The 12,933-nt window shown below is 45.0% G+C and overlaps 1 protein-coding gene across 1 annotated transcript; it reads left to right on the forward strand.

The window, feature by feature from the left end:
- The first annotated feature begins 950 nt into the window (after positions 1-950).
- LOC132206248 (tumor necrosis factor-like) lies at positions 951-3,291 on the forward strand. Its single transcript, XM_059639626.1, has 4 exons — positions 951-1,127; positions 1,836-1,896; positions 2,287-2,371; positions 2,889-3,291. The coding sequence occupies exons 1-4, from the start codon at positions 951-953 to the stop codon at positions 3,289-3,291; spliced, it is 726 nt and encodes a 241-aa protein (XP_059495609.1).
- The last annotated feature ends 9,642 nt before the right edge of the window (positions 3,292-12,933 follow it).

Consider the following 12,933-nt stretch of genomic DNA (forward strand, 5'->3'; position numbering starts at 1 on the left):
TTCAGTATGGTGGAACATTTCGTGCATCTTTTGAACTTTTAAAAATTCACACCAACAAATGGGCTGCCGCATTAGTCCTGCAGTATGACCCTGTCTTGCTCTGTCTATGTGTTCAGTAATACTTCCCGACTGAATATAATTTCATCATATTCCTGCACCCATTCCACCTCCGGATTTAATAAATACCTGCTGATGCCTGCTTTCATTTCCTTATTCTCTGTGATTAACTGCCCCATCTCACTATCCAGGGGACCAGCACGCAGTGTCCTTCCTCCGCTATGTTTGAAGTGGCCTGTAGAAACTGTTGTTTTTTCATGTTGAGTTAATTTTCTCATTCTGTCTCGTTTTGTCCTCTTGATTAATCTGTTCGTCATTCACTTCTGCTCTCTCGTATTTTTGCCCCAACATCTGATAAGTCACACATCCGTGTGCAATTGTATGCTTTTTATAAGCTTGATATTTGTGTACGTTATTTCGTTCACCACTGGGGATGCATCTTCCCCTGACTAAAGGAGAAACCATGATTTCCCTGAGAAAGTTCGCGCTGTGCCCACCTGACATCTACACATATCCCTCTATCGTTGTTGTCAGTGAAAGTGAGCACAAAGGAGAGACCGGGTGATATATTGAAGCCCACTTTTGGTTCAGTGCAGCTTTCCCCGGATTTGGGGGAAACTGCTCTGGTTCCGCGTTGGGTGAAAGTTACACAGAGCGAGTCTCAACTTCGATGAGGAGAATGGTCACTTTCCAAACGCTAATGTTTCTGCCTGGGTATTTCCCACTCCATTGCATCACAGTTACCAGTGATGTGGTTCTGCTCGTTATAAGGAGCTGTTGGTGAGCAGCAGCAGTTACAGAGCAGGCACCTCCAACCGAGTGAGAGAGACAGAGAGGCTGACCGGCTCAGAGTCACCCACTCACACACCGAGCTCCCGCTGCCTTCTGACACCATGAATCCTGAGAACAAATTGCAGGAACTGGAGAATGGGGGGCTGCTTCCCGTCAGGGACGGAGCCTCGAACAGAAGCTGCTTCTGGCCGGCTCTCTGTGCGCTCGCTGTGCTCGGCTTATTGCTGGTTTCGTCCTGTCTCTTCCTGGCTCATTTTGGAGTTCTCCCTTCAAAGCAGGTGAGTGAGGATCTTGCATTTTGGAGAATAGGGGATCGGGCTCCCGCCTGCCGCTTGCATAGCTCCGCCAGAGGCGGGTGTTTGGAAGCGGTGGGGCCAAACTGGGAAGTGATTTCAGTCTCAGTTGCTGCTGTCAGCCTGGAGGCAAACAGGAAACTGTGAACCAGGTCGCTACTTTAGCTGCAGTCTCTCAACAGCGAAGCAAATACCGAGCGATTTTGTCGTCAATCCTGCTAAATCTCCATTGTTAGCTCAGGGAACTGTTAGAATTGCTCCCTGTTCGATGGTAAACGCCACATAAACGGGATTTCTCAGTCAGTGCTGCCGGTGCTATCATAGGAGAAGCAGGTACTGGCTGCTGTGAGTCGAGGGCAGTCACCGGTCTGAATGGCCCCATGGTGTGGCTCTGCACAGTCTGGATGGACAATAGTCTGTCTGCACTTTGCAGTCCAAAGTAGTGACTGTGAAAGGCAGCGTCTCTATGCAAAGTAATTTCTCTGTACAGTACAGTTTCTCAGTAAACACACTGTCTCCCTCCGATACAGTGTCTCCCCAAAATGTGTTGAGCTTGTACAGTGCAGCGAGCTTGTTTACAGATCAGACAGACCATGTACCTGTGGGCTGGGATGTCGAACCACTTCTGTTAGGTGCAGTGAAAATTCAGTGTATTTCAATATCTTAACATCTGTCCTTGTTGAACTTCTTCAGGATTCAAGACCAAAGCTGGAAGATCCCCATCCAGCCCTGACAACAGCTGCTCAGGCCAATGGTGTGTACTGTCACTGTCCATATATTATATTGCTTTGCTGATGTGTGTCTCTGTGTCAAACCTTTTCAATATTTCTGTCTTTTCATCTCTCATTTCCAGTATTACTGTATGTCACCTCTCTCAATCATGCTCTTTTGCTGTTTATGTGTCGATTTCCCTGAGCCATCGTCAGACTCTTGAGGACCCTCTCCCAGTTTGGAGTGATATTATACTTGAAATCTTCCCTCTCTTTCTCCCTCCACTGGTGTGTTTTCTCCTGCAGTCGTCTCTCTCATTATCCCATCTGTGCAGTTGTCTCCTCTTCAGCCCCTCTCTCTCACCCTGTGTCTGTCATTCTGTGCTCTGTGGGTGTCACAACAGTGACTGAGTTTCCATCCTTTCCATTTCCAGGTTTGCCTCGTCTCATGAAGCAGGTGGGGAGTGTCCCAGGGCCGAGAATCGCTGCTCACCTGACAGGTACGGAAGTGTTCTCAATGTGACTGCATTCTCTGGAGAATAGTCTACAGTGGCTGGGGAGGTGTAGGGGAGTACTGGAAAGACATCTACTTTCTCTATCAGTAATGCCATGTGGAGAGAGCACCACAGGAGAAGAGCAAGAGGTTATTGGGATCTGGGAAAAGAGAAAGGAGATTGGTGTGAGCTGGTTCAGCTGAACCCTGAGATAGAACAGACACAAAGGTTAAAATCTTTCTGTGGTTGGCCTCTCTGTGTGTGTCAGAGTGAAAATTGCCCTCAGGGTAATAATTAAGTTGCAGTCCATCCAGTTTCTCTGAGATTGTAAGCTGTGGGACCTTGCTGTGCACAGATTGTTTGCTGCATTTCCTGCAATTGCATAGTCTTTCCATCAAAAACACATCATTGGTTGTATCGTGCTTTGTCATATCCCCAAGCCATGATTAGGGCTGTGTTAATACAAGCTGTATCTTTGTCTTTGTTCGATCCTCATGATTGCTTCTTTCTCTCCCTTCACCCTCCACCACAGCTTCAGCAAGAAATGAAAAAGGGGAAGTAATTTGGCAGAATGAGAGTGACTCCACCTTCACCGAGGGAGTGGAGTTCAGGGACAACCGTCTGATCATCAAGAGGCCGGGACAGTACTTTGTCTACACTCAGGTGGTCTTCCACAGCATGGGCTGTGAGCAACAGGCCATTTACCTCAGCCATGAGCTCGCCAAGCAGTCGGCAAGTTATCCTGAGGAAGCCGTCCTACTGAAAGCCACCAAATCTGCCTGCCACTCTCACCAACGTAGGGAGCCCTGGTACAAAACCTCCTACCAGGGAGCCATCTTTGAGTTTCTGGAGGGAGATGAGATCTTCTCCAGGGTTAATGAGGATGCAACGGGATTTGTAGACGCAGCCGAAGGAAAGACTTTCTTTGGAATATTTGCTGTGTAACAATTCCATGTCATTTCCATTGATTATCAATGACTGGTCAAGAATTTCACATTGAAATCTGCAAACTGACAAAGACACAATGTCTTTTTTAAACAGTGTTATACAGAAATTGCGCTTTGAGTCTGCTGATTCTCAATTTTGCGAATGCAAAATGTGACAGATTATTTAATTTATTTGATATTTGAATAGTGTTGTCTTTTGTTTGTTTTATTTATATTAGTACTCCTCATGGAGAGTTATTGAACCATCCCTGGTGGAAGAGAACTAGGATACCGAGTCTGATATTCAGACTGATTATTCCTCTTGGACCAGGTACTGGTCCTTGAAGAATATTGACTGTTCCTCACGCACAATTTCTATTCTATTCAACCTTTGATATCATTATGAAAACAAAGCACGATGATTGAGTTAACTGCAGGGTGATGAAGGCCAAATCAAGTGCCCAGAAATGCACTGGCTTTCTAACTCCACGATATGATTGGCCAAGTCTTCATAGCACTTAACCTGTTTAGCAAGTGTATGGTCAGCAATGTAATTGAAATGGTGAAATAATATTCAGCAAACACTAAGAATGTGGCTCAATAATTGTTCCTTATTCACAATCTGAAGTGACCAGTTGGTTTACATCTGCTTGGTTGCAGTGGATGTCGGAGTGGCATATTTGCTGCTCTGACCAAAGGGTAATGGTTGAGATTGTTCCTGAATGGAAATACCATGTTCCCTTAGTGTGTTGATGTCTCCAGTGGCCATCCTTCAGACTGGGTAATAAACAGTGATCCTGGTGATAAACCTGATTGGCTCTGCAGACAGAAAGATTTTTCATCCACAATGTTGGACCACAGAAATTTAATTGCAGTTCTTTGATCAAACTCAATGTTTCATGTAAAACTGTAACATCTGTTTTATAGGTGACTTTCCGTGGCAATAATATTGTCAAGCTTAAGAGGTTCCAGATTGTTAAGTTATTATTTAATTGTATTTATCGATAGGTGTATTTATATTATTTATGTTAATATTTATGTCTGCAAAGATAAAGCAGGATTAATAAAACTAATTTAAGCGCAAGAACTGTTTCCTTCTGATTGTTGCACATTGATTTGGATTTGGAGTTATTTGTGGGTGTTTTTTAAATGTGATGATGCTCTTGATTCTCTCTTAGAACAGACTGTTCCAATTCAGTGTTATCAAACTGGGAAGCTGGGGAGGCAATCAGGTGTATGGGTATCTTGCATGATGAGGAGATTGTGAATCTGAGCAAGGAAATCAGAAAATTGTTCATCTTGTCGGATCAGGGTATTGCAAATGTGAGAGAAACAATCAGGAACTTGGTAACCTTGCAGGATGAAGGGATTGGGAATCTGAGCGATGGAATCAAGAGTTTGGGATTAAGAAACTAACACTAAGGGAAAGGAATAGATCATGTGTCCTCCCCATGAGATTGCAGAATCATTTGATGAGGTCATGGCTGACATTTGACCTCAAGGTGATTCTCCACCCAGAGTCTAGCATTTCCTGCCATCTGTGGTGATGAAAAGCTTCTGTTCTCAAACTCAGTAATTGAGGATTGGAAATATTTGAAAGAGGGGTGACCTAATAGATGAGTACAAAACTCTGAGGAGCTGGCATGGAGAGGAGTGTTTGAGTCTTTACCCAAGGTAGAAATGCCAAATAGTGCCAGTATTGTTTTAAAGTGAGATGTTGAACGCTTAATGCAAGTGTGTGAGGGTAATGACGGTAGAGTCTCCCACCCGCCCTCCTCCTCTAACCTAGTTAATAAGGTAAGGTTCATTCTAAACTTACTCTATTGAATATAAGTTTGTTATTAATTTATTATTATTACTTGAGGTAAGCTTTCTACTTTAGTATTGAGTGGGTGTTCAGATAAGTGGGGTATGGATGCTAGGGCAGTTGCTTGCTCCTCCTGCAGAATGTGGCAGTTGGGAGATGTGGCACACGTCTCCGCTGGCTACATCTGCGGGAAGTGCACCCAACTCCAGCTCCTTGAAAACCGTGTTAGGGAAATGGAGCTGGAGCTGGATGAACTACGGATCATTCGGGAGGCAGAGGGGGTAATTGAGAGGAGTTATCGGGAGTTGGTCACTCCTAAGGCTCAGGACGAGGATAGATGGGTTACAGTTAGGGGGAGGAAAGTTGACAGACACACAGTGCAGAGATCCCCTGTGGGCATTCCCCTCAGCAATAAGTATGCCATTTTGGATACTGCTGTGGGGGATGACCTACCAGAGGAAAGCCATAGTAGTCAGTTCTCTGGCACTGAGCCTGACACTGTGGCAAAGAAGGGAAGGGGGCAGAATAGAAAAGTACTCGTGGTAGGGGACTCGATAGTTAGGGGAATCGACAGGAGATTTTGTGGGAAAGATCGGGATTCCCGGAAGGTATGTTGCCTCCCTGGTGCCAGGGTCCGGGACGTCTCCGATCGGGTGTATAAGGTTCTAAAAGGGGAGGGCGAACAGCCAGAAATCGTGTTACATATTGGCACAAATGATATAGCCAGAAATAGGATTGAGGATATAAAAAGTGATTTCAGGGAGTTAGGATGGAAGCTGCAGAGCAGGACGAACAGAGTAGTGTTCTCTGGTTTACTACCGGTGCCACGAGATAGTGAGGCGAGGAACAGGGAGCGGGCGCAGCTGAACACGTGGCTACGCAGCTGGTGTAGGAGGGAGGGCTTCAGATATGTAGATAATTGGGATGCCTTCTGGGGAAGGTGGGACCTGTACAAGAAGGACGGGTTGGATCTGAACTGGAAGGGGACCAATGTCCTGGGTGGAAGGTTTGCTTGAGTAGTTCGAGAGGGTTTAAACTAGTATGGCAGGGGGGTGGGAACCTGAGCTGTATACCGGAGGTGAGAGTTGATGCAGGTGAGGCAGTAGCAAGAGATAGACCAACTAGTGGGAAGGATTTTCCTGGGAAGGAACCAAGGGATCGGTTAAAGTGTGTTTGCTTTAATGCAAGGAGTATCAGGAATAAAAGTGATGAACTTAGAGCATGGATCAGTACCTGGTGCTATGATGTTGTGGCCATAACAGAGACATGGGTTTCTCATAGGCAGGAATGGTTGCTGGATCTTCCAGGGTTTAGAACATTTATAAAGAATAGGGAGGGGGGAAAAAGAGGAGGGGGTGTAGCACTACTAATCAGAGAGGGTATCACAGCTACAGAAGCTTCCTTTGTCGAGGAATATCTGCCTACTGAGTCAGTATGGGTGGAAATGAGGAAGAGCAAGGGAGTAGTCACCTCGTTAGGGGTTTACTACAGGCCCCCCAATAGCAGCAGGGAGATTGAAGAAAGCATAGGTCGACAGATTTTGGAAAAGTGTGCACGCAGTAGGGTTGTTGTAATGGGTGACTTTAACTTTCCTAATATTGATTGGAACCTCCTTCGAGCAGAAGATTTGAATGGAGCTGTTTTTGTAAGGTGTGTTCAGGAGGGTTTCCTAACGCAGTACGTTGACAGGCCGACGAGGGGAGAGGCCATTCTAGACTTGGTGCTTGGAAACGAGCCGGGGCAGGTATCAGATCTTGTGGTGGGAGAGCATTTTGGTGATAGTGACCATAACTGCCTCACATTCTACATAGCTATGGAGAAGGAGAGGATTAGGCAAAATGGGAGGATATTTAATTGGGGAAGAGGAAACTATGATGCGATTAGACATGAGTTAGGAAGCATGGACTGGGAGCAGTTGTTCCATGGTAAGGGAACTATAGACATGTGGAGACTGTTTAAGGAACAGTTGTTGGGAGTGATGAGTAAATATGTCCCTCTGAGACAGGCAAGAAGGGGTAAGATTAAGGAACCTTGGAAGACGAGAGCGGTGGAGCTTCTAGTGAAAAGGAAGAAGGTAGCTTACATAAGGTGGAGGAAGCTAGCGTAATGTTCAGCTAGAGAGGATTACATGCAGGCAAGGAAGGAGCTCAAAAATGGTCTGAGGAGAGCCAGGAGGGGGCACGAGAAAGGCTTGGCAGAAGGAATCCGGGAAAACACAAAGGCATTTTACACTTACGTGAGGAATAAGAGAATGATCAAAGAAAGAGTAGGGCCGATCAGGGATAGCATAGGGAACTTGTGTGTGGAGCCTGAGGAGGTAGGGGAAGCCCTAAATGAGTTTTTTGCTTCTGTCTTTACGAAAGAAACGAAGTTTGTAGTGAATGAAACCTTTGAAGAGCAGGTGTGCATGCTGGAATGGATAGAGATAGAGGAAGCTGATGTGCTGAAAATTTTGTCAAACATTAAGATTGACAAGTCGCCAGGCCCGGACCAGATTTGTCCTCGGCTGCTTTGGGAAGCGAGAAATGCAATTGCTTCGCCACTTGTGAAGATCTTTGCATCCTCGCTCTCCACTGGAGTCGTACCTGAGGACTGGAGAGAGGCAAATGTAATTCCTCTCTTCAAGAAAGGAAATAGGGAAATCCCCGGCAATTATAGACCGGTAAGTCTCACGTCTGTCGTATGCAAGGTGTTAGAAAGGATTCTGAGGGATAAGATTTATGACCATCTGGAAGAGCATGGCTTGATCAAATACAGTCAACACGGCTTTGTGAGGGGTAGGTCATGCCTTACAAACCTTATCGAGTTTTTTGAGGATGTGACTAGAAAAGTTGATGAGGGTCGAGCTGTGGATGTGGTGTATATGGACTTCAGTAAGGCATTTGATAAGGTTCCCCATGGTAGGCTCATTCAGAAGGTCAGGAGGAATGGGATACAGGGGAACTTAGCTGCTTGGATACAGAATTGGCTGGCCAACAGAAGACAGCGAGTGGTAGTAGAAGGAAAATATTCTGCCTGGAAGTCAGTGGTGAGTGGAGTTCCACAGGGCTCTGTCCTTGGGCCTCTACTGTTTGTAATTTTTATAAATGACTTGGATGAGGGGATTGAAGGATGGGTCAGCAAGTTTGCAGACGACACAAAGGTCGGAGGTGTCGTTGACAGTGTAGAGGGCTGTTGTAGGCTGCAGCGGGACATTGACAGGATGCAGAGATGGGCTGAGAGGTGGCAGATGGAGTTCAACCTGGATAAATGCGAGGTGATGCATTTTGGAAGGTCGAATTTGAAAGCTGAGTACAGGATTAAGGATAGGATTCTTGGCAGCGTGGAGGAACAGAGGGATCTTGGTGTGCAGATACATAGATCCCTTAAAATGGCCACCCAAGTGGACAGGGTTGTTAAGAAAGCATATAGTGTCTTGGCTTTCACTAACAGGGGGATTAAGTTTAAGAGTCGTGAGATCTTGTTGCAGCTCTATAAAACTTTGGTTAGACCGCACTTGGAATACTGCGTCCAGTTCTGGGCGCCCTATTATAGGAAAGATGTGGATGCTTTGGAGAGGGTTCAGAGGAGGTTTACCAGGACGCTGCCTGGACTGGAGGGCTTATCTTATGAAGAGAGGTTGACTGAGCTCGGTCTCTTTTCATTGGAGAAAAGGAGGAGGAGAGGGGACCTCATTGAGGTATACAAGATAATGAGAGGCATAGATAGAGTTGATAGCCAGAGACTATTTCCCAGGGCAGAAATGGCTAGCACGAGGGGTCATAGTTTTAAGCTGGTTGGTGGAAAGTATAGAGGGGATGTCAGAGGCAGGTTCTTTACGCAGAGAGTTGTGAGAGCATGGAATGCGTTGCCAACAGCAGTTGTGGAAGCAAGGTCATTGGGGTCATTTAAGAGACTGCTGGACATGCATATGGTCACAGAAATTTGAGGGTGTATACATGAGGATCAATGGTCGGCACAACATTGTGGGCTGAAGGGTCTGTTCTGTGCTGTACTGTTCTATGTTCTATGTTCTATGTAATTATTTGATTGCTGGGAATGCACTGCCAGGAGATGTTGTAGAAATAGATACAACAGCAACGTTTAAGTGGCATTTAGACATACCATCAAGATGCAGAAAATAGTCGGATATGGCACAAGCAGAAGGGATTAGTTCAGAATACCACCATTGTCGGAGCTAACATATTGGTCTGAAGAGTCTGTTGCTGTTCTGTGTTATTCTGAGTTGAATGTTTTAAGAACAGCCAACTCCCTCGAAGTAGCAACAGGAAAGTAACGACACGTATAGGAGGGAGAATAAAAAACCTTTTGATCCCAGATCAGTTCTTGGTAAAACATAGATAAATGTTCTGTTTACTATCCAGTGTTGCGAAACCACATCAATGGTTTTAAAAGCAGGCCAGCAGGTCACTTGAGGTGTAAGATGATGAGATAGAGAGCTGAGTGTAAAAATCACACCAGTCAACATGTAAGCACTATTGAAAAATACAAGGATGTGGTGTATTTAAGAAAGCAAAACCCGTAATCCAAATCCCTGAACCACAAGTAGAGACATCCAGCACTCAATGTCTGAGTAAATCACAGGTTTGTGAGAGATTAAAGGGCTATCAAGAAGAAGTATTTAAATTCTGTGGTTGATTCGCTCTCCGAGCTGGTTTGTTACTTGCAGCCTTTTCATTACCCTGCTGGGAAACATCATCACTAGCCTCCAATGAAGCGCTGTTGTGTTTTCCCGCTTCTTATTTAAACTCTGGTGTGCCCTGGATTCGGTCACCTCATAGCCAAACAGCTGGGTCCGATGATGTGTGTCACACAAATAACAGGAAGAAATAACAGACTTGACACATTACCGTTCATCCAGAACATGTCGGAACTGACCATAAGACTCTTGAGGCGACTGTAATATATGTAATATATGGGATTCCATGCAATGACTGCAACAAACATCACAGGAAGGAAACTGGCTGCGAGAATACATGAACACCAACTCGCAACAAAAAGAAACGACCAATAGTCACTGATCTCCACACACACAGGAAGGAGAACCACCAGTTCGATTGGGACAGGATCAGGATCCTCGGGCAAGCCAATCAGAGGCAAGCATGCTTTCCTCCAAGAAGGCCATCAATAAACATGTGGGAATTAGACCCCTAACACACACCTATATACTGCAAAGAAAAGCTGGAAATGAGGTAATCTGATGCAACGGACCCAGAGATTGAATAACAAGAGGGAGAACACAACCATGCCTCATCGGTGGCTGCACTGATGGTGTTACCCAGCAGGGCAATGAAATGTCAGCAAACTCATGAACTAGCTCAGCGAGTGAACCAACCATATCAATCACAACCCGAGAAACATATCTCCTCAAGAAACTGAGCTGTTCACTTCGACATGAAAACCATTATGTAAAGGCGTTGTCTTGAAGGATGCCAGGCAAGCCTGCAGATGATTGACAATTGTTTGGAAGTAAACACTTTCTTTACTTTATATTGCTGTCCTTTTCCAAGAGAACTTTTAAAACTCCTTAAATTCATCATTTGATGCTTTCATCAACAAAGGATGATGCAGATGTGAGCGCAGCAGAACATGAGAATCATGAACACCACCTTCGTGCTCCATGGAATATAATGTCCATGTCAATGGAGTTGGGCAATGAGAATCCAATTGTCAGGTGAGTCTCTTTGCTTGACTTATTTCAAAGGCACCTAGCCTGCTCCATGATGCATCAGTCTTGGCCGAGCATAGGACACACCAATAACAAGCTTCCCCCACTCTTTGAACAAATGCTTTCATCAATTTTAATGTGAATTTGACGCAAAAGAAACGGCCTCCCAGACCTGATCTGTCATCAGGAATGATGTGTGAATTTGATAATATCGCCCACTGTGACTCTGTCAGGCGCTCTTTGAAAGTGTGTCAGGCTAACTCAGCCAAACACTTGTCCATTACGGAAATGGCTTGGTTTGTGATTTATTTTCCCATTTCTAGAAAGCATCTTGTAGCATATTGCTTTTGAGGAAGGGATGTTCAGTGAATGGAAATACGCACTCATTAAGCTCAATCTGACCAGCTGGAATGCAGGGCTTTCCATTTCTCAGGAAAGTATGGTCTGGGGTCAATCTTGAAAAATTCCTTTCAGTCCCAATCGTTGATGCACTTTTTCCCCAATCCAAAATAGACATCACCTCTCACTCCTCTGAAATCCAGTGAAAATAAGTTCACCCTGAAAAATCAATCCTTATCAGACAACCCTCCCATTCCAAGTATCGATCTCACAAGTCTCCTTCAGCACATTCACATTTTTCCCTTGGCAGTAGGATCGAAAATACAGACAGTGTGTCAAGAGAGCACAGTGTCCTTACTTAGATATATAGTGTACCCAATTGATTTTATAATAAAACACATGATTCCAGTCCCATTTCTGGTGATGTGATTTAGCTGCATAATAGCTTTACGGGATCCTTGCTCGAGAACATCAAGATACACTGGACTTCTGGAGTCATTCCATGTGGTTTCTTTCTGCCAATCAGAGAAAGGTGAACTAATGCATCTGCTGTGTTTGCTGCCGGCAAGCCAATCTTCTGTACATGTTAATGTTATCCCTACATCATGTGTTTCCATCCTGCACCATCACCATGATGTGACAACTTGGCAAATGCCACCTGTCTAATCCAGGTACAGTGCATCAGTAACCTGTCCTTTATCCTTCATTACTCCTTCGAACATTTCTAATAAACCAACAAAATATGATTTCTCCTGACAAAAATCAAGTTGGTTCTTTTTCACGAGCATTAATTGCAGGTACACAGAGAGAAGGCATTGTAACAGTGTCCCTCTGAAAGATGTCATGTCAACTCTCCTATGGTTTCCCTTCTTGTACAGAGACAGTACATGAGTTAATTTCAGTATGGTGGAACATTTCGTGCATCTTTTGAACTTTTAAAAATTCACACCAACAAATGGGCTGCCGCATTAGTCTTGCAGTATGACCCTGTCTTGCTCTGTCTATGTGTTCAGTAATACTTCCCGACTGAATATAATTTCATCATATTCCTGCACCCATTCCACCTCTGGATTTAATAAATACCTGCTGATGCCTGCTTTCATTTCCTTATTCTCTGTGATTAACTGCCCCATCTCACTATCCAGGGGACCAGCACGCAATGTCCTTCCTCCGCTATGTTTGAAGTGGCCTGTAGAAACTGTTGTTTTTTCATGTTGAGTTAATTTTCTCATTCTGTCTCGTTTTGTCCTCTTGATTAATCTGTTCGTCATTCACTTCTGCTCCTTCGTATTTTTGCCCCAACATCTGATAAGTCACACATCCGTGTGCAATTGTATGCTTTTTATAAGCTTGATATTTGTGTACGTTATTTCGTTCACCACTGGGGATGCATCTTCCCCTGACTGAAGGAGAAACCATGATTTCCCTGAGAAAGTTCGCGCTGTGCCCACCTGACATCTACACGTCTCCCTCTATCGTTGTTGTCAGTGAAAGTGAGCACAAAGGAGAGACCGGGTGATATATTGAAGCCCACTTTTGGTTCAGTGCAGCTTTCCCCGGATTTGGGGGAAACTGCTCTGGTTCCGCGTTGGGTGAAAGTTACACAGAGCGAGTCTCAACTTCGATGAGGAGAATGGTCACTTTCCAAACGCTAAAGTTTCTGCCTGGGTATTTCCCACTCCATTGCATCACAGTTACCAGTGATGTGGTTCTGCTCGTTATAAGGAGCTGTTGGTGAGCAGCAGCAGTTACAGAGCAGGCACCTCCAACCGAGTGAGAGAGACAGAGAGGCTGACCGGCTCAGAGTCACCCACTCACACACCGAGCTCCCGCTGCCTTCTGACACC

The sequence above is a fragment of the Stegostoma tigrinum genome, chromosome 34 (genome assembly GCF_030684315.1).
Source record: "Stegostoma tigrinum isolate sSteTig4 chromosome 34, sSteTig4.hap1, whole genome shotgun sequence".
Classification (NCBI taxonomy): domain Eukaryota; kingdom Metazoa; phylum Chordata; class Chondrichthyes; order Orectolobiformes; family Stegostomatidae; genus Stegostoma; species Stegostoma tigrinum.